General features: G+C 40.2%; 1 protein-coding gene and 1 long non-coding RNA gene across 8 annotated transcripts in view; one reads left to right on the top strand and one right to left on the bottom strand.

Moving 5' to 3' along the window:
* The window catches only part of VGLL4 (vestigial like family member 4), a 211,920-nt gene that overhangs the window by 166,279 nt on the left and 18,214 nt on the right, over window positions 1-27,427 (bottom strand). For 5 of the 7 annotated variants that reach the window (XM_077116548.1, XM_077116551.1, XM_077116550.1 and 2 more), the window contains one exon: window positions 8,001-8,077. In XM_077116548.1, the coding sequence (XP_076972663.1) occupies window positions 8,001-8,064 (64 nt within the window). In that variant the 5' untranslated portion in view covers window positions 8,065-8,077. Of the gene's footprint in view, window positions 1-629; window positions 7,497-8,000; window positions 8,078-27,427 lie in introns of those variants that run through there. The other 2 variants (XM_077116552.1, XM_077116554.1) reach the window with 2 other exon arrangements.
* On the top strand, window positions 808-27,153 carry LOC143646999 (uncharacterized). The gene is made up of 3 exons (XR_013157772.1): window positions 808-912; window positions 26,410-26,508; window positions 27,090-27,153. It is a non-coding gene; the product is annotated as an uncharacterized LOC143646999 (long non-coding RNA).

The following is a 27,427-nucleotide window of genomic DNA, read 5'->3' as shown; positions in this document are numbered from 1 at the left end:
GAGTCGGGCTGCCTGAATTTAAAGCTCAGCATCACTACCTGGGAAGTGTCCTTGAGCAAATTATTTAAATACTGTACAGCTGAATTTAAAATGGACTCATTATAACCCCTACTTAATAGGGCTGTTACAAGAATTAAATGAGATAAAGCCTAACTTAGACAAATTCTCAGGCATCTGTGAAGAAGTTTTACTTTGTTTTTATTACAAATAGAATCTTTTAAAAAAATTCTGTGCCTATTCCAAAACAGATGCCTACTATATAAAGCAAGTTCTGGCATATGATTTCAGTGACAGTGTTTGCATTTTCACTTCTCAGCAGGCAGGAACCAAGTATTACAATTTTAATTTTCTTGGGAAAAGGAGAAAAGAATAGAAACAAACTGCTTCATTTTGCTAACGCTGCTGGAATGCAATATACCAGAAATGGACTGGCTTTTACAAAGAGGATTTATTAGGTTACAAATTTACAGTTCCAAGGCTGTGAAAATTTCCAAATTAAGGCATCAATGAAAGGATAGCTTCACTCAAGACAGGCCGATCACCCAGGGTTCCTCTGTTACATGGAAAGGCACATGGCAATATCTGCTGGCCCTTTGCTCCCGGGTCGAATTTCAAAATGGCTCTCTCACCTCCTGTGTGTCCTTCTAGCACCTCCTGGGTTTCCATCTGCATCTCCAAACATCTGTGTATGAGGTTTCACCAAAATGTCTCCCCCTCTTAGAGAACTCCAGTAAACAGATTATGACCCAACTTGAATGGGTGGAGTCACATCTCCATGGAAATGACCTCATCAAAAGGTCAGACCTACAGGTGGGTGGGTCATATCCTCAACAAAACAACCTCTTCGGGAGGTCCCACAAACGAATGGTCTGCATTCCCAAGACTGGATTAGAAGAGCATGGCTTTTCTGAGGTACATAATAGATTCAAACCAGCACACGGACCTAATCCAAAACTGAGGCGTTTGCACTAAAAGAAGGCCGAATTATGTCACTACGACTTGTATAATAAGATATTTTATGATAGTTTGAAAAGATAAAGGGGGCGAAAGGGATTGAATCAAAGGACAGCTGGCAGGATAGGTTGACATGAAAAAATCAGAGACTTGCACGGGAGCAGTGGATGTGCCAGACTAATGGATGCAGAGATTTACTTGTAGTGGGTCAACATCCAGTGGCTAATTTTACTGGCTGTATTTAGTTTATAAATTTATATCTTGGTTATAAAATTTAAAAGAACTATAAACAGAAAGAGTGTGCACCTAGTTTTATGTTCATATATATTTAAGTAACATTATAATAAAGCTAATTATTTCTTTTATCAAACAAATTATGAATATGTAAAAGGGTGTTTTCATTCTTAGGAACTACAAGCTGAAGTATCTGGGGTAAACGGGTATCTCCCACTTACTCTTAAATTTTCAGAAAAAGAATATTTATATACAGATTTATGTAAATTCAGTGTGCTGGCTTGACTCTGTGGTGGGCCCCAGAAAAGCCTTGTCCTTTAATCCTCATTCAATATTGCTGGGTGGGAGTTTTTTTTATTGTTCCCATGGAGATGTGACTCACCCGATTATGGGTGTTAACTTTTAATTAGAGGGAGCTGTGACTCCACCCATTCCAGCTGGACCTTGACTAGAATCCCTTAGAAGAGGAAACATTTTGGAGAGGTCCCCCTTTTTTTAGCCACAAAAAATGATGAGAGCCAGAGCCCATGCCACGAGACCTCTGGAGATGAAGAAGGAATAAGTTTCCAGGGGAGTTTCACGAAACAAGAAGCCTGGAGAGAAAGCTAGGAGATGCCGTGTTTACCATGTTCCTTTCCAGTTGAGAGAGAAACTCTGAACTTCATCGGCCTTTCTTGAGTGAAGGTAACATCTTCTTGCTGGCTTAATTTGGACATAAAGGACTTGCTTTAATTGGGACATTTTCATGGCCTTAGAACTGTAAACTAGCAACTTATTAAATTCCCCTCTTTAAAAGCCATTCCATTTCTAGTATATTAAATTCCAGCAGCTAGCAAACTATAGCACACACATATATACACACACACACACACAGAGTATATGGGGCAAAATATAAACAACTGGTGAACCTGGTTCAAGAGTTACAGCATCTCATAACTAGAAGGATTTGCTAATTTCTCTTAAGAGATACAGATCCCTCCTATAGCACTGGACATCCAGGACTACCCAAGAAGTAAATATTAGGCCACTAATTCCCATTTGGGAAGAAGCGCCCAACATCAGAGGCCCTTGGGAAGGCTTACAAATACTCCTTTCTTACCTCTTCTATTTGAGAATCACTGCCACACAAACCACTGTAAATAAATGTTTTCAGATAGGTAACAAGGATAAAAATTGTAAGAGGGTAAATTATGAGAAATCAGTTAGGCTACAAATGATCAGAAATGATCCCAGAATGACGTGTTTAATAACAACCTAGAAGTTGGAAGGAAACAAATCCAAAGGCTGTGTATATAGAGCACTGTTTTTAGACCTAACTTTTCTGAAGTGCAACTTTATAAAACCAGGAGTCTGAAATACCAAGAGACAGTGGGAGGGAGGAAGACAGACAGACAGACAGACAGACACCAAAACAACAACATGCTTTCCTCCTAGACTGTCCTGATGAAATTTTCCCACTAGTTCCAATGAACCAACTTCCCACATGGCATACACAGCTACCAAAAACGTCAAGAGACTTACCATGCTCTGCTCCTCACCAAGGACAACCCACTCTGATCAAACAAGACTACAATCACTTTCTAGGACCAAGACTACAAGGAGACTGGGCAAGAATGACATCATTATATGAGTTTCCTTCAAGAGCACTAAAGGATTTGGCACACAGGATAGGCAAACAATGCCTACCCCAGCAGGGACAGTCCCTCTCTATTGAAAGCCTGCACTGTTCCCAATATTTAGAGGCAGCGCTTACAGAAACGGTCACTTCCCTTTGGTTCAAACTCTTAGCTACCACATGCTCTGAAAACAAACCCCTCTGCTGCCCTCTGTCCAACTGAGCCTGCCTTGTCCAACTGAGCCTGCCTTGGAAACACTAATGGAGAAGACACCATACTGTAGTGTGTCTGAACATCCTCGCTCATTTGATTTTTGTAATATACAAGTTAGTCACATCTTCTCGGTACATATAATTGGAGGAGTCAGAAATAAGTGGAGCCAATGAAGAAGACATAAACAAAATCCTGTTATTCAAACTGCAGGTAGTAACCCATTAGTCGGAACTTAAAGTCAAAAAAATGAGTCATGACCCAATATTTTTATTTAAATAGAGAAGAATACAAAGAATAGAACCCACAAATCAAACAACACTGTACAAAGTATTGTTTCATGAAGCTTTTCTAATAGTTCTATTAGTAGCTATGTATTAGGGTCACAATATAAAATGCATTTTACTGTGTCCTATGGTCAAAATATTAGGAAGGTACTGTTTTAGATGTTGAGAGAAAAGATATGAGAATATGAGAAAAGGAGAAGAAACAAGAAGGAGGACATTAGAAGCAGACACAGCTGAGCTGGTCAAGCAACGTGCTTGTTACAGCACTGTCATCTGTGCACAAGGCAAACAACACAACTCTAACTGGTTTACTTAATTGCTGTGGAAGCCAACCATACAATATCACAGATCTCTGAGGAAAGGAATCAATCTGAGAAAATAGAATGAGGATACAACTGCTCATTATGTTATAATTAACCTGAACATTTTTTTCTTTTAAGGCAAAACAGATCACAACCTATGTATGTGAAAGTACTTCACTCATCATGGGCATCTGTCCCCACAGTTGTAAAAGCTTATGCTCCAAGGAATGTTTTATTTGGAAGGACTGTAGTAATTAACAAATTAGCCAACTTTCAATAATCTTCACCGAACAAGGAGTTAATGAATTTCTAGGAGTAGCTACAAAAGCAATCCCTATAAAACCTGTTGTCTTCTCTTTCTCTTCTCTTTCCATCACTCCCTCCAGCCTTATACAACTTTTCTGATCATATATGCATATTTTTAGACAGACAGCATCCAAAGTACTAACACGTCATCAAAATCCTCAAAAACACAACCACACTTTCCTTAAAATTATTTTCATCAAAATGAGGAAGTCAGCAGATATAAGATCTTATAGTCAAAAGATATAAGAACAAGATTACCAAAACAAAGCAAAACATTTTGTAAACGTCACAAATAAAATGCAGTATCATGTTAAAGATGTACTAAGGTGTGGTTTTAAACACCAGCATCAAGTGCCCTGCCCTTCCATTTTGATCAACTTTATTACAAAAAAAATAGAATTGGAGAAGTTTGGAGACTTCCCAGCAAAGCATCACTGGTCACTGAAAGAAGAGATTCCTCAAACCCAAGGCAGAGTGGCAACGTCAAACTGTATTTTCATTAAGCACCTTCCAGGATTACCCTGGACACTGATTAAATCAATGTCTCCTGAGCAGTGGAATAATTTTAAGTAAATGTATCCCTTCTAGGCCATCCAGATAAGTGATTATTGTGCTACTACAAAACTTTCGTTTCACTATTTACTTTAGCTCTACAAGGTATTCTCGAGACATTTAATTCTCCACTAGTAGACATAATAAAGCTTCAGGTCTACCCAGTATTATATACTCAAGTCATAATAGGTACTGTTCCTTTTGAAATGCTAAAACAATGGCATCTTCAAAAATGCATAAGTTTTTGGTTCTCCAGGAGCAAAAGAAAAGTATAGAGAAGCATTTAGGTCACTTAGATGAGTTGGGAAACTGATCTCAGGTAGAATATTTTTCTGTCTGAAATAAGACGCCCAAATCAGATTACATACACAAAACTTTTTTTAAGTGTTGAGGAGAATGTTGCCTTCAATTAAAGTGTAAGAACAATTTATAACAAAAGCTGAAAGAGAACTAATCTAGGGCAGAGAAAGCTGAATCAGGCTGAACCAGGCTGTACAGGTCTAAGAAACCTACTGAAAAACTAAACTTAATGCTTACTCTTGTCTGTAAATTGTATGAATTTTCACATGCTTTCATTAGTAGGAAATAAAAACCACAAAGCCTGGTTTTTTAATTTCGCACACTTTGAAGGTGGTGCATATAGCACCACAATAAGAAAAGTCTCTCAAAAACGTTGCCATGTTAAAAACAAGTAGAGACATCTTTAGACTTCTCCCTGCTTCTTTAAATAAAAAAAAATAAGAAGAAAAAGAACCCAAGAAGTTGAAACCATTTGAGAGGCATTCCAGAATTGTGCCAGACCATTAAACAAATTGGAGTTGTCAGAGACAAAAGAAGGTGATTCCAGACCAAAGTCTATTCTCTGACCTTATAGATATATTTATTCTAACTCTGCAGAACACAAATGGGCTCTGTTCAATACAGGAAGAAAGTTAAGACTTTCTCTCCCCCTTTACACTATCATTCTGTTTCTCTGAGCTCTCTCCAAATATAAGCTCTAGAGTTTACACATAAGCTACCACATATCTCCAGCTGCCTCGCTCTATATTTTACAAACTCTAGAATCTGTATCCAAGTAAGTTCATAAGCTCCATGACGGTAGGGCTGCACCTTATTCAACTTTACATAAGCATTCAATCACTGATCACTGAATTGGAGACTGTGATAGTTTGAAACTGTAAGTACCCCCAGAAAAGACCAGGTTATTTTAACCCATTTCTGTGGGTGTAGACCTATCGTGGGTGGGACCTTTTGATCAGATTATTTCAATTGAGATGTGACCCACTCCATTCAAGGTGGGACTTAATCCTCTTACTGGAGTCCTTTACAAGAGGATAAAGGACACACAGAAAACAGAGAGAAACACCCTGAGAAGCTGAGAGACACAGAAGCTAAAAGAGAGGATACACAGAAAACAGGCGAAGTCACTGAAGCCAGAAGCTGGAAGCAATGAAACCCAAGGAGAGAAGGAGGAGTAGACATGCCACGTGCCTTGCTATCTGACAGAGGAGCCCACGCTCTCCAGTAACCAGTCTTCAGAGAAGGCACTGTCCTGTTGATGCCTTAATTTGGACATTTTCACAGTCTTAGAATTGTAAACTTGTAAGTTAATAAATCCCCATTGCAAAAGCCAACCCATTTCTGGAACATTGCATTACGTTAGCTTTACCAAACCAAAAGAGAAACTGCAAGCCTCCACCCTGAAATGATGGAGCCTGAAGCTGGGCTTCAAGAGAGAACCAGAGAAAGTGGCAGAAAAAGAAAAGAAACTGTTTTACTCTTGGGACACAGAGGGGCCAACCTGAGGCTATTATTTCTATTTTCCAATTGTATCAATAATATTTTGTTTCACTGATCCTAACTAAACTTGGGCGTTATTTAAAAAGAGACATTCAAAACATTGCCTTATATTAAAAACTTTTAAACTGAAGACCGATGTTAATTAAATTTGTACATAGCTATTCAAGGCAGTAACATTTATTACAATCTTACAAGCACAAAGCAGTTTTCTATCGTTTAGATTAAAGCCCTTGGCACGAGCTGCCTCTCCCTGGCACTAGCATTTCCTAGTGTCCTAGGAAATGACCTTTACTATAGCTGAGTTTCAATGACCTTAGGGAAGAAGAGTTATCACTCACTACTGAGTGGGTATAACCTCACCAAAACCAAAAGGTAAACAAACCTAAATTATATAAGACGATGAAAAAGCCAACACTTCCTAATGACAGTTTTCTCTGAGTGTAGTATAGTGAGGAAGAGGGTGGGACCCACATGCATATGAGGATATAGAAGACAGGATAAATCCTACCAGAGGATCAATAAGATGCCACAAGAAAATATGGCAAGCAGCCACTACCAGGAGTTAAAAACTAAGACAAGCACTATATGCACAACAGCCCATTGAATCCTCCCAAACACACTACAAGTATGTATCGTTACTTCTTTTACTAAGGAGGAAAATGAGGCTTAAAAAATAAAAGTTTAGCAACTACTAAAAGGCAGGCTTTGCATCTTAACAGCATGCGCTTTCCAGCTGGCCAATTCCTTAAGAGCTAAACTGAAAAGGAGCTTACCGCAACGGAATTCTAATATACAGAATTTCAACCTTCAATTTTTTTGTTATTAATATTTTAGTGTTTGGGAAAATAACATTCACCTTGTCCCCACATAAAACAGAAATTCTTGCAAATACTATTTAGCAAGCAATTTTATCTTTGAACATGAACATTTCAAAATAAATACACCTTAGGTTGTGCAGGAAGCTCACTTTAGAATAACACTATAGAATAACCTTCCAATTTTGATGCTCGCTCTCTTTTCTCTCCCCCTCCCTCAGTCCAAGAAGATTTTTCCCCCAATATGTGCTTTCTCTTTCAGCTATGCAAACAGAACCTTCAGGACGGTTTTCCATTTTGATACAAACTGCATACTTCCAGTTACATGAATGAACCTGATTTTTTTTTCCATCTCTAGTTCTGTGCTGGTCAATTAGTCTATCAACCAACATATATTTATCTAAACTTTTAGAGACCATAGGAAATACCTTCATTCCAGCCCCAAATGAGAGTATAAACTGCAAAGGAAACGACTATTTAAGAGTTAACCACTTGGGCGGGCCGCGGTGGCTCAGCGGGCAAGAGTGCTTGCCTGCCGTGCCGGAGGACCCCGGTTCGATTCCCGGCCCCAGCCCATGTAAAAAACAAACAAACAAACAAAATATAATAAAACAAGAAAATGTTTAAAAATGTTTCCCTTTCTTCCTCCCTTCCTTCCTTCCATCCTTCCTTCCTTCTCTGTCTTTAAAAAAAAAAAAAAAAAAAAAAGAGTTAACCACTGGAGCTCGAGCATCCAAAGATAACATTTAAAATACTTAAATTTTCTGGCACTTGGAAAATAACACTAAGGATACCAAGTTGTTATCTCTAAGGAAAACGACTAAAATTAACAGCCTAACCATGTGGAGAGACACATGATTTTACTGGAGTGCAGGACACAAGAGGGTAAATGTAAAAAGCACTTAAAATGAATTCCTGACTTACGTTTCTCATCATCAGCATGCACCAGAGACGCCGCCCTTGACAAAACATCCAGTGGGGTCTCCATTCCTGGTTAGAGCCTGAAAGAGGAAATTAAAAAAAAAAAAAAAAAAGAATTTAATCATAATTTGACAATCTCTTCTTGGTTTGTAGGTTCTGACAGAATTATTCCCCCTTCCCCAAATGGAAATCATTCTTTAAGAATGAAATTCTTCCCAACCTGTAAAGAAACAGAAGGGTTCAGGGATAGATAAAATGGGTTAAATTGCATTCTGTTTACTAAACTTTACCAATTCCAGAAAGCAGCTTGTGTCAGAACTAAAAGATTGGACATTGTGAAAATTCATGCCCATGCTATTTATGCTTAGAAATGTTTATGTGAGGGCATAATATGCCTGGGCAGACACGCCCAATAAAAAACAGTTTTGGGGACTAAAACTGCTCTGTGAACATAGCACTGCTACCAGCCTGAGGTTTTCATTGTTGTTCATTTATTATTTTTAACAGAAGCATTCTAAATGCTCAAAAATCTATTGCGATGATAAAAACACAGATATTGAATAATACTATGGACCACTGACTGTGCACTTTGGATGATCATATGGTATGCAAATACTTAATGTATTTCATTTTCAAATATGTGTTAAACCCATGCAGGAAAAGTAAAAAAAATCACTCTTCACAAATGCGCCAGTGACAAAAACTGATATACAAAGAGGCTATATGTGAATATATACATATCAAGAAAAATTACTCTGCTTACTATTTTTTATTATTTTGTCAACATAATGAAGCTTATTTTTTGTTTTAATCAAAAAATATATACTGCATTTATAAAATTAAAAAAAAAGATTTAACCACCCTGTTCTTTCTCCTCCTTAGCTGAGAAGTTATCATAGAATTTTGGATAACTGTGGAGGTGCAGCTTACGTTATGCAAAGCACTCCTGAAAAGGCGTGTGTGAATTCCACTTGTGAATTAAAGCATTCAGTCCAACAGAAACACTATTTAAAATGCCACATGTCAGTGGTGCAACAGTGGCTCAGCAGCACAATTCCGGCCTGCCATGCCGGAGACCCGGGTTCAATTCCCGGAGCCTGCCCAGGCCAAAAAAAAAAAAAGCCACATGGGCAGCGTACTTTTACGATCATCACCACTGTAGTAGTATGAAGCTGTAGAAACCCCAGAAAAACATGTTCTTAGACTTAATCCACCTCTGTGGGTGTGACCCCATTGTAACTAGGACCTTTTGAGGGGGCTACTCCGGTTAAGGTGTGAGCCACCTTCCTCAGGAAGGGTCTTGCCACTATCGCTGGAGTCCTTTCTAACAGAATGAAATTCAGACAGAGAGGAAGCCACAGGAAGCAAGAACCTGCATTGGAACCCGGAAGAAACCAGGAGAAGCCACCATGTGCCGGGCCAAGTCACAAGCCAAGGGCCAAAGACTGCCAACAGCCAGGGAGAAAGCGTCACCTTGACGCCTTGATTTGGACTTTCTTTTAACCTCAAAAACCATAAAGCAAATACATTTCCATTGTTTAACTGACCCATTGTTTTACCTGCTTAAGCAGCCCAGGAAAAAACAACCACCTACAGCAATTTATGTAGAGCCATGTTTTTAAAGAAGCCTGGAATTTCATGTCTGTTCATTCATTTTGTTTTCTAAATTATAGCATACCTATAAAGGCAAAAACTGAAAAATATTTAAAGATGGCGGAAAGCCCTAGAAAACTTTGGACCAGCTTCCCTTTTATGAATTATTTAAACACACACACATCATTATTAAGAGAACATGCAAGCACATGCGATTAGTTCAACAAGTGAGAAAAACGCTGTCACTGCTTTAGAGACACCCAGTATTTAGTCAGCATTCTTTAACATTTACTGTTTGTGTGAACTACCCCATCTGGCTGACAAGCTTTTGCTTATAATAGTCATAGTTCAGGCCTCCAAAGAAGCATTAATGCTTGATCTTGTGGTATGATTTCATGACTTCATTCAAGAAACATTAAATACCTATGAAGTACTAAGGAAGAGAAAATGAACAAAGTGAGTCACTGCCTTCAATGAGCTTTCAATCTGGTATAGCAGACATGTCTATAAGAAATTTAGCTTAAGGTAATATTTTCCCCAAGTGTTTTGCACTGTATGTTCATGTTCTGTAAGAAAAAAATTTCTATGGCAAATAAGCTTTGGGAAAAATTGGATTAAACAAAGTTGAGCAGCTTTTTTTGTTTTCTGTGCCTTTAATACGCTGCTATGCCATGTGCAGTGGGTGAGGTTAGCAGGTGGGGAGGGGGGCCCTGTATATACAGAATCTCTCAGCCTTTATCAGCAAATCCTCTTTTAACCTGAAATATCTTAGGAACATTTAGGAAAATACTGGATTTAGACAAAATGTGCTAAGTGTCACCAATTTCACTTCTAGGTATACACCCAAAAAAGTATTAAAAGCAAGGACTCCAACAGATATTTGTATACCAATATTCATGGCAGGATAATTCACAACAGCTAAAAGATGGAAGCAGCCCCAGGGTCAATCAACCAATGAATGGAAAAGCAAAATGTGGTATATCCATATAATGGAGTATTATTTAGACATTAAAAAGGAGTGAGTTTCCAATATACACTACAACACGGATGAGCCTTGAAGATGCCATGTTGCAAGTGAAACAAGCCAGATGCAAAAAGACTAATATTATATGATTCTACTTATATGAAATATCTGGAATAGGCAAATTCATAGAGTCAAAAAGCAGATCAGAGATTACCAGGTACTGGGGATAGGAGAAGTAGCAAGTTATTACTTAATGGATAAATGGTTTCTGTTCGGGTAATGGACAGTGGTGATGGTGGCACAAGGTCGTGAATGTAATCAATGCCAATGAATTATATACTTAAGAATGATTAAAATGGCAAGCTTTGTTTTATTTATATATATACATATATATATTGCTAAATGTCAAAAATGCTACAGATAAAATTCTATAGAAATACAGATGAACTCTGAAAAGGTTTGTGGAGAAATCATTTGAACTGGGCCTTTGAAGACTGACTAGAATGTAAGGAGGATCTATTGAAGAACAAGCTTCACAAATTGGCTAGAAGACAAGAATAAAAAGGGGCTCGGAAGGAGGAGACAAGGTGGGAAGTTTAGACTGGGGTCACATCCTGGAAGGATTGGGGGGCTGTGAAGGGATTTAGACTTTCTTCAGTTTGGGTTGAATCACTGAAATCTCTGAGCAGAGAAATAACTTGTTCGTGGATGTGTTCTAGAAGAACTATTCTGGTAACACCGTGGTCTAGGAAATAGAGCTTGGAAAGCTAAAGACGGGGTGGGGGGGGACGATTGGAAAGATACTGCTGGAGGGGGAGAAGGTCCTGAGAGTACCCTTGTATGAGAGCAAGGAGATAAAAGAAAACTGCAGAGAAAACCGACTGAGCTTGGAAGGTGTCCATGAGGGAGCAGGGTCAAAAACCAAATGATGTCAGAAAGCAAACAGGGTAAATTACTTCTTCCTTAGAGAAAAGAGAAAGTGGGATGAGTAAAACCAGAGGTCTAGGAGAGAAAAACTAACGAAATTCACATTAGAAAAACTAATGACATTCATTAATGATGTTAAGAATAGAGACAAACATCTCCTGTGAGAAAGGATTTGTGACTTGTTCAAAATATGTAGAAAACTCAGAAAGGACTGGAACAGAATGAAAGGCCAAGGTTTGCTGAGTAATTCCCAAGAATTCGGCTATCTTCTCTTAACCTGAGCCAGTTTCTTATTCAGGCAAGATTAAGGTTTAAAGTTGATTTTACATAAGTAAATGCTAATAAGCATTCTACTCCATGATGCAGCATTTAGATTCATATAATTTCTTAATTTCCCCATAAAGTTGAAGGACTGTGCTTTTAAAATTCTTCTATGCAACTTGAGTTGTACAGCATAGAAGCAAAGTGTTAAAATATCAAAAGGACTGGAACAGAATGAAAGGCCGAGGTTTGCTGAGTAATTCCCAAGAATTCGGCTATCTTCTCTTAACCCAAACCAGTTTCTTATTTAGGCAAGATTAAGGTTTAAAGTTGATTTTACATAAGTAAATGCTAATAAGCATTCTACTCCATGATGCAACATTTAGATTCATATAATTTCTTAATTTCCCCATAAAGTTGAAGGACTGTGCTTTGCATAGAAGCAAAGTGTTAAAATATCAAAGTAAAAGAAGTGTTAAATGCACAGAGGAGAGGTAGGTCCAGATTTCTAGCACAGTAGATTAGATATTTCTGTTTATTCAGGTAGGACAAAATCTAAACTGCCAAGAAACTTACGTTCAAAATAGGTAGATAAGAGATCAGGTGTTTCAGGTTCATCTATAAGGCCATCTGCTGCAACCTTATTAGTGAAACCAACAAATTTGTATTGTGCAATTATTCTGAGTTCAGAAAAGTACCTGGGAGAGGCTGAAGAGAAATAGAAGATAGGATCCCTGTTTTTAAGGAATTGCAATCTCATTCACAAAACTAAAATATATGAGTAGGATAATAATAAACAAAATTAAAGAGGACAATAAAAGACAAAATGTAATTTAAAACTAAAATGTGTGTTGTGGGATAAAAGAGAGATCAGTGCTGGCTAAAATATTTATCATGTGAACATCTTTTTTTTGGTTTGATTTATGTGAGTGTGTACGTGTGATTCAAAAAGCCACCTCAAAGGTTTCCTCCCTTGTTTCTCTCCCTCAGGCATCACTCTCCTCTTTGCCCTCATTTAGTTACCTCCATCACACTGAAGTGCAAGATCTCAGTCTTATCCCTATATTGGGGATTGAATTGTGTCCCCTTAAAAAAGGCACATTCAGGTCCCCATCTCTGGTCCTGTATGTGTGAACCCATGTGTCAACAGGCCCTTTGAACATGTTATTAGTTAAGGTGTGTCCACACTGAGTGAACCTGGGCCTCAATCCAATATTGCTTAAATCTTTACAAGCAAAGAAAATTGGACAGGGAAAGAGAAGCAATGGGGAGCAGCCAGAATCTAGAAGTCAATAGAACCTGAAAGAGGGCAGAAATCACTGCCATGTATATCACCACATGATGGAAAAGCCAGGGAACCCCAAAGACTGCCAATTAGTCAGAAGGTAGCAGCCCCAAGGGGAAGCAAGCTTTCTAGCCTCTGAAACCATGAGCCAACACATTTTTGTTGTTAAGCCAACCCATTGCATGGTATTTGTCTGAAGCAGCTGGGAAACAAAGACAGCCAATACAGTCATGTTAGATCAGCAGTCTGAGGAATGCATAGGGGCAAGAATAAATACCTGGGACAGAGAGACTGAGAACAGCCTGGCTGAAATTGAAAGCCCATGTTAGAAAGCAGCAGAAGTTAAGTTTGGGTCACCATGATGTGGGTGGATGTCAGGAAGAGCTGAAGGGAGCCTGATGGGTTCACACGTAGGATAGTAGGACAACAGGCAGTCATTGTCAGTCCCTGAGCAGGCAGGGTGTTGCTTCCTATTGAAACGGAGCTTGAAGGATATTAAGGAATGATGAGAAAAAAAAAAGGAGGGAGGGAGGGAAGGAGGGAAGGAGGGAAGGAGGGAAGGGAGGGAGGGAGGAAGGAAGGAAGGAAGGAAGGAAGGAAAGAAAGAAAAGAAAAGAAAGAAAGAGAGAGAGAGAGAGAGAGAAAGAAAGAGAGAGAGAGAGAAAGAAAGAAAGAAAGGAAAGAAAGAAAAGAAAAGAAAGAAAGAGAGAGAGAGAGAGAGAAAGAAAGAGAGAAAGAAAGAAAGAAAGAAAGAAAGAAAGAAAGAAAGAAGAAAGAAAGAAAGAAAGAAAGAAAGAAAAAGAAAGAAAGAAAGAAAGAAAGAAAAGAAAGAAAAAGAAAGAAAGACACAGACGGGCTCAGGGGGTCTGAAGCTTGAGTTTACATCAGACAAACTTCAGACAACTTTATTCTTATCCAGATCCTATTTAAATACTGCAGGGTGACAAAAGGCATGCATACATTTCTTGAAAGAACAGAGAGCTTATTTTTCAGTGCTCTCTTCCTTCATACTTAACCATTTGGGGTAAACATTCTCTTCCTCTCAGACTGCTCTACATAACAATCTCCACAGTTTACTGCCGCCATCCTGAGGCAAGCTGCTTCCAACAAATTCTGCAGGTCTTGTTTTAACACTTGGCTCCTACAGCAGGGTTGCTTCATTGCCTTGGCTGCTCAAGCGAATACCATGAAATGGGTTGGCTTCAACAATGGGGATTTATTAGCTCCCAGTTCTGAGACGAAAAGAAAGTCCAAATCAAGGAGTCATCAAAGCGATGCTTTCTTCCCCAAAACTGTGGCGTATGGGGTCTCTCCTCATCTCTCCCTACTCCTCTGGGTTCCACCGGGTGTCTGACCTCTTGCCTTCTTGGGCTTTGGCTCCCTGTGTGTCTGAATTTCATGCTCTTATAAAGCACTCCAGTAACAGGACTGAGACCCACCCTGACTGAATGTAACTCATCAAGTGATCCTACTTACCTTGGGTTCGCACCCACGGGAAGGGACTAACTTGAAGAACATGTTTTTCTGGCATCCGTACAGTTCCAAACCACCACATGGTGGGAGTGGCATTTTAGTTTCAAAGTTCTGAATAGGGTGGGTGGACTTGAGGGAGTCAAGTGGGGACTTCCCAGAGGCGGATCATTTAGGCGGTTTTTGTAGGAAACAGGTGTGAGGTAAGAACAACAGCAACTGCTCCAATAATACAGGCGGGAGAGGAGGTATCATCTAGCCACAAAAGGACGAAGTAAATAAATGTGGACAGTAACTGCAATAAATGTATTTAAAAAGTCTTCTGAATTTTACATCTTGTACAATATCCACAGCCCAACGGACCCATTAAAACATGTTAATGACATGGAAAATATATATGATTACAGTATTTGATGGAGGGTCACATTTCATGGGGGCCAATCAGTATAATGGTTATTTAAGAGGAGGCCAATGTGTCTGAGTTAGAATCAGGTTCAGCCATTCCCACCTGCCTGACTCTAGGAAGTGACTCTTCCCCTGGGTGCCTGTTTCCTAATCTGTAAAAATAGGGATAGTAATATCACCTCCCTCATTGGGTGTTATGAGGAGTGAATGAGCTTCTTTGTATTAAAATATTTGTCAGAACAAATGCATATGAAGGTTCCATAGTGGGCAAAGAGTCAACAGTGGAAAGATACAGGGGGAAAACTAAAAATGTACGCTATGGGTCAACAGTTAACAGGTAGACAGGAATAGTTTGGCAGCACTACCAGGGCTGACTAATTGCGGGGTGGGGAGACAAGTGAAAAGGGGTAGTTTTGACTTTATATTTGGTGACATTGTGTTTGCCAGTTCTTTGTCATTATAGACCAAGGAAAATTGCCTAAAATTGAGAGTGCTGCTGAATGTACACCCAAGTAAAGATACTATATGACATGGTTTGTTTATTTTGGACTTTGTCTACGTTGCCCCACAGATAGAGGGACTGAGAAGCAGGATGGTGAATGGTGATACATTTATATGATGGAATATGGTGTGGCTACAAAAAGGAAGGATGTCAAGAGGCATGCAATGAACTAAATAAACCTGGGGGACAAGGTGTTGTGCAAAATAAGCCAGAAACTAAAGAACAAATACGCACACTAAGTCCTCTCAGAAAATACTTATAAGATAATGGGAGCCTAGATTGTAAACCCTTCCAGCAACCACTCTTAGTCTGAAGTTGTAAAATGTATTTCTAGATTCTGAGACACTGAGCTGTACTGTATCAGCTGGTATTTCCCTGGACTCTGAGTACCTCTGTGACACCTGAAGGTCAGCATAGCTCTATATAATAACAGCTTAAGTAACTGAGAAGGAGATTAGGCCTCAATTAGAGTTTAAAATGAAGTCAATCTGGCTGGGTCCAAGGTAAATTAGAATACAGGGTACGAGAGAATAGTGTAAGTACTCTAGACCTTCACCTACTAGGGGACCAAAGGCAGAGAGGTTTATTATGGGTAGAATGTAAATTTTCTGTAACACATAATCCAAATCAACCTGCCTGGGCTGATCATTTAAATAACCCAAACTCCCGGAGTCCAGAATAGGAATAAGACTTTGTTTTCCTGTATAGGACACATCTCAGACTATGGTGGGCAGATAACTAAACACTACTGGTAAAGGGGCACGGGTGGTTCCGTGGTAGAATGCTCAAACTCCACGTGGTAGCCCCAGGTTCTACTGCCAGACCATGCACCCCCCAAAAAACTATTGGTAAAGTCCCTTGAGGGTCCAAAGTGGGGGGGAGGGGATTCTCTATATATACATATGTATATATATGGAGCTATTAAACTTTCCCATCTGGGTAACTCCAGGTACCCCCTTAATCACTGGGGACTCCTAAGAAGAAAGGCCAAGCCCTGGATTTTTTTTTTTTGTCCAAGTTTGCTCATTTTAGTTACCCCGCATTAGTGAGACCATACAATATTTGTCCCATCATTTCTGGCTTGCTTTACTCAACATAATGCCCTCAAAGTTAATTCACCTAGTTGCATGCCTCATGACTCATTTCCTTCCCGCAGCCACTCAATATTCCATTGCATGTATATACCACAGCTCACCCTTCCGTTCATCAGTTGATGTACTCTTTGGCCACCTCCTGTGGCAAATTGTGAATAATGTTGCCATAAACACCAGTGTACAAATGTCTATCCATGGCCCTGCTTTCAGTTCTTATTGAAAAGTATATTCCTAATAATGGGGTTATAGGATCACAGGGCAACCCTACACTTAGCCTTCTGAGGAACCACTACACTACCCTCAAGAGGGGCTGTACTCTACTTCCCTCCCAACAGTGAACAGGTATACAGCTCTCTCCACATTTTCTCCAGCACAAGCCCTGGATGTTGAGGCTTGCCCACATGAAACTTATTTCTGTAGGGGAGAAGCTAAAATTACCCCTGATGAAGCCTAGGAATTGCTTCCAAGAAGTCTCTTTGTTGCTCAGATGTGGACTCTCACTCTCTAAGCCCAACTCTGCAAGTGAAATCATTGCCCTTCCCCCTCCACGGAACAGGACATTTGGGGTGAAAGTCTCCCTGACAACACGGGGTGTGACTTGCAGAACAGAGTCTGGCCCTGGTACGGTGGGATCAATAACACCTTCCAGATCAAAAGGGGAAAAAAGTGTAATAAAATCAGGTATCAGCGGCCAAGAGAGTTCAAATACAGTCAAGGGGCTGCTGTGGAGGCTGCTCTTATGCAGGCTTCAGGTAGATAATGCTAATGCCATGGTTTGCTAAATCCCAACCAACATCACCCCTGTTCGCTCTTAAGAACGCCTGGGGCTCTAACTGAGACTCTATTAAGGTTTCAGGCACTAAGTTTGCTTTCCTGGAACCTATAATTCCCAGAGGGTTCCTGGGTCAGATAAATCCTGAAACCCAGAGGGATCAGCCTCTTCAAGATTACCTGTTAATTCCATCCCTCTATTCTTTAATGTGGACATCCTTCCTCAACAAGAAAAAGTCAGAACAGGCACTGCCCCAAAATCCCTATAGATTGAGAGAAGGATCAAAGGAGGAGGAGGAGGTATAACAGAGAAAATAGGATTTAACTAACAAGTATGACTGCTGAATCACTATATTTTTATTCTTTCTAGCCTCCAATATTTTGGAACAAGTAGAAAGAAAAAATCTGAGATAGTGGAATGGTAGCCCATGACAAACTCTGGGATCTGTTCAACCATGTGTTGAAGTGTGCTTTGAAAATTATTACCTTTTTTCTTTCTTTGCTTTCTATACATGTTATACAATTAACAAAATTTTCAAAAACTATGCATACATAGTAAATAAATTGCCTATGATGATAAACATATTGAAAAAAGACAGGGCACTGATCATTATTTTAGCTGGAGTGGTCTGGGAAGATCTCCTGGTGGAGATAAAGAGAACCTAGAGGAGGAGAGGAATCAGCCACGTGTAGAGCAGAACGGGCAGCGAGCAAGCAACAAAGAGCCTGTGCAAGAAACTCGAGATACACAAATGCGGACCTGTCAGTGTGTAGGAAGTTCAGCACAAGGGAAGGGCTGTGAGCAAGCACCAGGTGAGGTTGGGCCGGTGGGCAAGGGCCAGATAACGGTTGCCTCATAGGACGTGATGAAATTGAGATTTTATCCTAAGGGCAATGAAAAGCCATTCGATGGTTTTAAGCAGGGGAGTGACCAGACCTGGTTTACTTTATATGCTTTATGAACCACAAACTCTCCACTACCTTTTGCAAAAGACAACCATGCAGAATTCGGAAAGCAAATCCAAGTACCTCCCAATAATATCTTCTTATTTCTGTGGTGATTTTTACATCATAATATAGTTGTTCTGAATTGGTTAAGCTACATTTTAAATTTGGGTCTGGGTGGAGTTGAGTGAAACATAATGGAAACTGAGGCCATAATGTGTGAGAAGAGACAGTGTGTTACTCTCGGTGTGGGAAATGGGGGACATCAGAGGTGGGCAGGAAGGGCCGCCACAGGCTTGGGCAGTTCACCCAGCAGGCGGGGAGCTCACAGGGAGAGCAGGGCTAAGGGGGTGGGGGGCTGAGGGGACGGGGGTGGGGGAGGGTGGGAGTCGGGCTGGGGGGGCCCCTGGGCCCGTGCCTTTATTGTGGTCCAGAGATGGAGGTTAGTTAGATTTCCAGAGGGAATCAAGGACAGGTTAAATTAAAGCAAGCATGCCTGAAAAGGGAACAGGAGCTGGGGTATGAAGGCAGTGGGGATGGTCAGTTTATCATTTGAAACCCACTGTGGGTTTTGAGTGAGGTGCTTGAGTTCTGAGGGAATTTATGTCCCAGAGCTGGAAAGCTGCTTGCTCAGGGGAAAGAAAGATCAATGTTGAGGCGAGAGGCTTAGCCAACGTGAGATGGATCCTGAGGCAGCATACAAGATTCTGATGGTTATAACAACAGTGATAACCACGAATATAATTCCTGTAGAAGCTGATACCTGAAACATAGTAACACCATCAAAGTGAGAGGGATGTGGTTCTGGAAGAAGACCAAGTGCATTGGAAGGGTATTCTAGTGTACACAAACCCATCTCTGGAACCTGTGCATTCACCTGTTTCCGTGGTTGCCGTCCAATAGGAAGACAGCTCACCCGGAATAGGGTGTACATTTGGTTAAGGATGCTTTTCAAGCAATGGTCATGAATTTTCTCCGCCAGCCCACATTCCTATCCTCAGATTCCATTCCTCAAATATGCTCTCCCAAAGTGCTTAAGGTTGAAAATTAGGGAATAATAGGTATGAATTCTAAAGCTTCCTAAACTTAGGGATATTCAATGCTGATGACAAGCTCAGCTATAAATTTGAACGCCATTATTATGGCCTTCCACAAAGAACTGTCCCTTTTGATCATCAAAAGAACAAAACTACCCATCTTGGTAAGAGAATTATGGGGTGTATTGGACTATTTTATTGAAGCAAGGGAATGGAATCCTAAGTATTCCAAGGAGATTTCCAAGGAGAAACTTCCAGCACCATATGTGCCTCACTAGCAGGACCCTTCCCTTAATGGGCCAACTAGTGCATAATTCAGGAAAACGTAAGCGATAACAGAGCAACTTTCCCATCCGTGGATGAAAACCACTGGGGGGGTGGTGGTGGTGAGGTGGGTGTGATCACACTCCTGACCCTCTTGCCACACTTTACTTGGCCAAAAGCCAGAAAACAGAAAGACGTCACAATCCTGGCACACCTGATGGCACCTCCAACTTCCAAATGCATGCCATTAAGTCGCCCCTAATTCCTGCTGGCTCCATTTCATCCTGAGCCCCACTCTATCCCCTGCATTCAGGACCACTCCCTGGGTAACCAAACTCTACCTCAGCTAAGAACGTGCAACGGCTGGACAAGCCTGCCCACACGAACTACCACACCACAGCACGGTCCTTTTGGCCACCAAGATTTTAAAGGCATTCACTGGGAATCTCCTATTTCTATACAACATATCATGCAGACATTACAGAAACGGAAAAGGAAACCCCCTGATCTGGAACAGCTCACCCCTAACAAGGGCCACACTGTGGTGCCGTGGCTAGCTGTTGGTCTTGGGGACAGAGGTAACTGAAATGAAATACTCAACCAAATCATCACCCGATTCTGGGGCCCACATGCAGGGAGAGCTTCAGATATGCCTTAACTTCCTCCTCGCTATTTCTTCCCTATAAGTGAGTCCAACCGATGCCCCACGAACTTCCTGCAATACACATTCTTCCAATTAACATCCGATTCTCAGACCAACCCCCTCTGCTCTTCTTACTAAAAATAGTTTTCATGTGTATAATCCTTTCTTCTTCTCACGTTTTACCATCTGTTAAATCAACAGAGCCAGGAATTTAGCATCAGAAAAATCTAAGGTTGAGCCCTACTTTAATACTTTGATTCGTTCAATCAACAATTAATCACTGAAAGCCTGTTACATACTAGGCTTGGATCTAAAGGCTCAAAACCAACTGTATGGGTCAATCATTTCACCTAAAGATAATAGTTATAGTATTGCCTATTTCACACGGTCACAAGCTTTAGTCATGAGGACTAAATGATATAATATACCTGAAAATACCTTGTAAACTAAAGCAAGAAGTATATGCTATCATTCTAATATCACCACCATCTTCCAGTGGTATAATGTATATTTTTTCCAAACACATTCACAAAAATGATCTCATTTGATCCTCATTACACCAAATGACCAAATGATTATTCTTCTTTCTTGATAGATGTAAAACCAAGGCACGAAGAAAATAAGTGACTTCCTACAAAGGCCAAGACTAGAATCCAAATCTCATGACTTAACTAACCAGTGATATTTCTCACGAAGACCTTTCGGAGACAAGCAGTTATTTAACTTGTGTAGGAAAACAGAAAACTTCCATCAGCAGACAAGACATGACATCAAGTCCCGTGCTCTATCCCTGATGCCTTGAGATACATACCAGGGGATAACATGACCATTTCTAAAGTCAGCCCAAAAAGGACATGCTCAGGCACATGAAAAACTTCTTTTTCCAACCTCAAGCATGAGCCCCAGGATGAGAACCAATTCTCTTGGCAGTCCTCCCATTGTCCTGAAAATCTAAAGAAGTTGGTAAATTGGTATAGCCATGTTACCTTCCAGTGAAACCTCTGCAGGTAGCAAGTCTATAATTTTGGACAGCCATCAATCTCTTATCCTCCAAAATAGGGCATGTCAGGGATCAGGAACAAGGTAACTTCAGGTACCTGCCATTGACTCAGCTCCACCTCCTGCTCATCTCTACCTCCCATCGCCCCAGCAGAGAGAAAGACTGTTGGCCTGGGCTGAGAAAGGGGATACCAGTCTAGATGGAAACTCCTGAATAGATGCTCCATTCCAACATTTTTTAGATTTTCTGACACTAAAGTGGCTGGCCCAAGCTTTACTCTGTGGATCTCTTCAGCCCCATGGGAAAGTAGGGAGGCGATATTTAGTAATGTTGACAACCACAGCAACGGGAACTGGCAGACTGTGCTTTAATGCAATAACTCAAAATCATTACTTACTATAATAGAGTTTCATATAGGGGTTGTAATGGTTTGAAGCTGTATGTACCCCAGGAAAGTATGCTCTTAAAGTTAATACATTCCTGTGAGTGTGGACCTATCATAAGTAGAATCTTTTCGTGAGTAGGATCTTTTTTTAAAATACCAAAAACGACCAAACAAATGCAAACATTCTTAACTTTTGATCATTTCATTCTACATATATAATTAGTAATTCACAATATCATCACATAGTTGCATATTCATCATCATGATCATTTCTTGCAACATTTGCATCTATTCAGAAAAAGAAATAAAATGAAAACAGAAAAAAATTCATACATACCATACCCCTTGCGCCTCCCTTTCATTGATTACTAGCATTTCAAACTAAATTTACTTTAACATTTGTTCCTCCTATTATTTATTTTTATTTCATATGTTCTACTCGTCTGTTGACAAGGTAGATAAAAAGAGCATCAGACACAAGGTTTTCACAATCACACAGTCACACTGAGAAAGCTATATCATTATACAATCATCTGCAAGAAACATGGCTACTGGAACACAGCTCTACATTTTCAGGCAGTTCTCTCCAGCCTCCCCATTACATCTTGACTAACAAGGTGATATCTATTTAATGTGTAAGAATAACCTCCAGAATAAACTCTCGACTCTGTTTGGAATCTCTCAGCCATTGACACTTTATTCTGTCTCATTTCTCTCTTCCTCCTTTTGGTCAAGAAGGTTTTCTCAATCCCTTGATACTGAGTCTCAGCTCATTCTAGGATTTCTGTCCCATATTGCCAGGAAGGTCCACACCCACGGGAGTCATGTCCCACGTAGACAGGGGGACGGTGGTGAATTTGCTTGTTGTGTTGGCTGGAGAGAGAGGCCACATCTGAGCAACAAAAGAGGTTCTCTTGGGGGTGACTCTTAGGCCTAATTTTAAGTAGACGACCTATCCTTTGTGGGGTTAAGTTTCATATGAACAAACCCTAAGATTGGGGGCTCAGCCTATAGCTTTGGTTGTCCACACTGCTTGTGAGAATACCAAGAATTCAACTTGGGGAAGTTGAATTTTCCCCCTTTCTCACCATTCCCTGAAGGGGACTTTACAAATACTTTTTTATGGTGAGTAGGATCTTAACCTAAGATGTGACCCACCTCATTCAGGGTGGGTCTCAATTTTCTCACTGGAGTTCTTTATAAAAGAATGAAATTCAGACAAAGAGAGAGAAAGCCAGAGAAGCAAGAAGCTGAAGTTAATAAAAACAGAAGAAAACAGAGAGACCAGCAGCTGCCATGTGACAGAGCAGGCCTGCATTGCCAGTAGTCTTCAGGAAGAAGGCATCGTCTTGATGATACCTTAATTTGGACATTTTCATGACCTCAGAACCATAAACATGTAAGCTAATTGTTCTTGTCTGCTAGCTGCTAGAATGCAACACACCAGAGATGGCCTGGTTTTTAATAAAAGGGGATTTATTTCATTAGTTTTTCAGAGGAAAGGCAGCTAACTTTCGACTGAGATTCTTTCTTATGTAGGAAGGCACAGGATGGTCTCTGCTGGCCTTCTCTCCAGGCCTCTGGGTTCCAACAGCTTTCCCTGGGATGATTTCTTTCTGTATCTCCAAAGCCCTAGGCTGAGCTGCGAGTGCTGAGATGAGGTATGCTGAGCTGCTTAGGCTGTGCTATGTTGAGCTCTCTCATTTAAGCACCAGCCAATTTAATCAAACGTCATTCATTGCAGCAGGCCTGCCTCCTAGCCGACTGCAGATGTAATGAGCAACAGATGAGGTTCACGTACCATTGGCTCATGTCCATACCAACAGAACTGGGTACCTTCACCTGGCCAAGTTGACACCTAAACCTAACTACCACACTAATAAATGTCCATTGCTAAAAGGTAACTCATTTCACGGTATTTGCTTTTGACAGCCTAGCAAACTAAAACAGATTTTGGCCCCAGGGAAGTGGGATGCTACTATTACAAGTACCAAACTGTTGAAACAGTTTTGTAACTGATTAATTAGTAGAGGTAGGAAGAACTAGGAGGTGCTGGATAGGAAAGACCTAGACTGCCTACAAGAGACTATTGTAGAAATATGGGCGCTAAAGGTACTTCTGATGACATCCTAGACAGAAATGATGACTGTGTCTTTGCAAGCTGGAAGAAAGGCAGTTCTTATTTTACAGTGCTGCAGAATGTCGAAGGAAGGCAGTCTTTAAAAGTGACCAGCTTGACATGACTCCCAAGAGTGTGGACCTTCCTGGCAACGTGGGACAGAAATCTTAGAATGAGCTGAGACTCAGCATCAAGGAATTGAGAAAACCTTCTCGATCAAAAGGGGGAAGAGGGAAATGAGACGAAGTGTAAATGGCTGAGAGATTCCAAACCAGAGTTGAGAGGTTATCCTGGAGGTTATTCTTATGCATTAAATAGATATCACCTTGTTAGTTAAGATGTAATGGAGAGGCTGGAGGGAACTGCCTGAAAAGGCAGAGCTGTGTTCCAGTAGCCATGTTTCTTGAAGATGACTGTATAATGATATGGCTTTCTCAATGTGACTGTGTGATTGTGAAATCCTTGTCTGATGCTCCTTTTATCTACCTTGTCAACAGACGAGTAGAACATACGGAATAAAGATAAATAATAGGGGAACAAATGTTAAAATAAATTTAGTTTGAAATGCTAGTGATCAAGGAAAGGGAGGGGTAAGGGATATCATATGTATGAATTTTTTTCTGTTTTCATTTTATTTCTTTTTCTGAATAGATGCAAATGTTCCAAGAAATGATCATGATGATGACTATGCAACTATGTGATGATACTGTGAATTACTGATTATATATGTAGAACAGAATGATCAAAAATTAGAATGTTTGTGTTTGTTTGGTGTTTTTTGGTATTTAAAAAAATTTTTTTTTTAAAGTGACCAGCTTGGATATTTAGCTGAGGAGATTTCCAAACTAAATATGAAAAGTACTGCCTGGTTTCTCCTTGCAGTTATACTAAAATATGAGAAGAAAGGGACAAACTGAGAACTGAACTCCTGGGCACAAAGAAACAAGAAACTGATGGCTTGAAAAATTCTGAGCTTCCGGAAAGTGAGTCCCCAGAAAACAGAGCTCCATATGAGAATGGAAGTCGTCATTTGAGGGTGAGTCAGGAAGTGCAGTTATCCAGGAAGGATTTGTGGAAGATCCTACTACCTGATGGTTTGGATGCCTGTACTACATGTAAAACTGACAAGTTTTTTCACGAGATCTGTATACACAGAACCACTGCCAGCCTGGTCTAGAAGGGACCGATTGAAGGAAAAGTGACTAAAAGGCAGAACTATGGAAGGTGATGTCTGGACTGAAGGTATCTTCTCAGGCCAAGAGAGCAGACCCACCCAAGTGTGTGGAAAGGGCGAGTATATCCTAGGGCTTGGAGAGGGTGGGTCTTCTGCTTTCATTGTTCAGGAAGAGTGTGGTACCACCCCAGGTTTCTCAGATGCCTGGGGGATTTCTGAGAGGCTGGCTCCCACCCCCATGCTTGAAGATGATGAAGCCTTCACCCCAGGGTTGGAGAGGGCATGGCCACTGCACAAGCTGGAAAGGGCGAGGATGCCACTCCATCACGCCCCAAGGACAAGGCATTCTTCTACAAATGATTCATAGACCTTGAAATGTAATAGAATATGCCCTATGGGGGGTTGGAATTGTTTGGAACTGGTGACCCCTATTTTTCTTCCAATTTTTCCCTATGGCAGTGGGAATGTTTATCCTATGAATGTTTTTTGCTTTGTATATTGGAAGCAGATAACTGGTTCTCTAAGTTTCACAGGTCTACAACCTGAGGGGAATTTTGCCCCAGGACAGACTAACCAAGTTTGATGAGGCTTTGTCCTTAATATTGTTATTGTTACTGAAATGATTTAAGGCTTTTGGAATATTGTGATGGAATGTATATGGAAAAAGCATGTCTTTTGGGGGTCCAAAGGGTGGAATGTGATGGTTCAAAGAATAGTATGCTCTTAATGTTAATCCATTCCTGTGGGTGTGAACCCATTATAAATAGGATCTCTTGGTGAGCAGGATGTTAACTTAAGATGTGACCCACCTCATTCAGGGTGGGTCTCAATCATCTTACCGGAGTCCTAATTTATAAGAAAATGAAATCCACACAAACAGAGAAAAATTCACAGAAGCAAGTAGCGGAAAGCAACAAAACCAGAGGAGAAAAAAGAGGCTAGCCAGATGCTGCCATGTGCATTGCCGTGTGGCAGGGGAGTCCTGGATTGCCAGCAGCCAGTCTTCAGGAAGAAGGCATCATCTTGATGAGGCCTTCATTGGGACATTTTCATGGCCTCAGAACTGTACGCTTGTAAGCTAATGAATTCCCATTGCTGAAAGCTAACCCACTTTATGGTCTGCTTTCAGCAGCTTAGCAAACTAAAACAAGTGTAAACTACAAATGCATCAACTGTATAGCAGTTAATCATGTGCCGGCTGAAGGCCATCTATATAGGCCTAAAGCTTCAAGACCAAATGTATGCTATCACATATTGCACAACCCATATATGAGGCTGGGGTAAAATTCTCACTTGCTGGCTCATTCATCTCCCTCAAATGCTACATGGAAAGTAATTGTGTTAGGCCCACACTGAGTCTGTTATTTAACTTACATTATCTAATTAAAAAAAAACAAAAGAAAAAACTTCCATAAGCCAACGAAGGCAAGATGCTAATAGAGAAAATTTTTCTAAGGAGGAAAAAAAAAATTCAAATCTGGACTTTTTTGAAAAGACTACCAATTCCCACCATTTTTCCACATTGTTGTCAGCCCAAGTAATAATGAGCTATCCTTTTCTTCCTCGCCTTTAGGTTATTATGAATCTACCTTTTCATTCTCAAGACCTCAGTCTCATGCAGTGCTGTATATGAAATGAAGAGAAACTCCGTGGCATGTTTGGTTTACTCTAGGTATGCTTGTTCTTGTTATTTATTTTGATTAAGACACTTAGAATTTCCTACTCACAGGTATTGGGGTATCACGCACCTCAAAGAACTATTACTCCCAAAGAATAAGAGACATGAACCTGTATCATAGTCCAAGTTGGTAGATTTCCTAAATACCCCTAGTCTAAATCTTCATTGTCCCCAAATCTCAACTCTCAACGTAGTAAAGAAGAAAGTTTTCTCACTCATGACCCACTGTGTATCATTTGTAGCACTCAAATCACTGGTATCGTAAACAAACGGTTATCAAACCTGAGAACATGCATTTACAAGGTTTTCTCCTTTGCAAAAGAGCTCCTATCCTGTATCTCAGGGAGACAGATTTTTTCACACTGTCCTTCCTTTCCTACCTTGGCAATACAGTTTCTTGGTTTTGTTATTTTTTAAAAATACGGACCAATTTTAAAGGGCTACAAAATTATGAGCAGCATTCTTTTTTACTCTGCTATCTTAAGCTCCCACTCACAGACTTCATTAACTTTAGAAAGGCTCCCTTCCAAGACTTGTTAACAGAAAAAAAACTTCTTTTAACCATTTTTCCACAGCTGCAGCAGCTTATCTAACACAGGCAATGAAGAGATGACTTGATAAGTTAAAGTCACAACAGTGTCATAATTTTAATTATATTAAAATTTTCCCATTCATTTGACTTTTGCCTCCTGAACTTACAACTTTATTTTATTAAGTCATGTGTAAAGTTGCAAAACCACTTTCCTTAATGCTTTCTATTTGTTATTTTATGAAGGTGACTTAAGAGTTGCAAAGCCAAACAATTCCAAAGAGAGAAATTTTCTTTTGGATTTGTTTTGGCAACCACCAGAGACTGGTAACATGGCTGACTCCACAAAGAGTTAAAATGAATTTCCCATTAGAGAAACATTCC

This window comes from Tamandua tetradactyla, chromosome 9 (assembly GCF_023851605.1).
Source record: "Tamandua tetradactyla isolate mTamTet1 chromosome 9, mTamTet1.pri, whole genome shotgun sequence".
Lineage (NCBI taxonomy): Eukaryota > Metazoa > Chordata > Mammalia > Pilosa > Myrmecophagidae > Tamandua > Tamandua tetradactyla.
The sequence above is the reverse complement of the archived record's forward strand: the minus strand, read 5'-3'. Positions and strand labels throughout refer to the sequence as shown.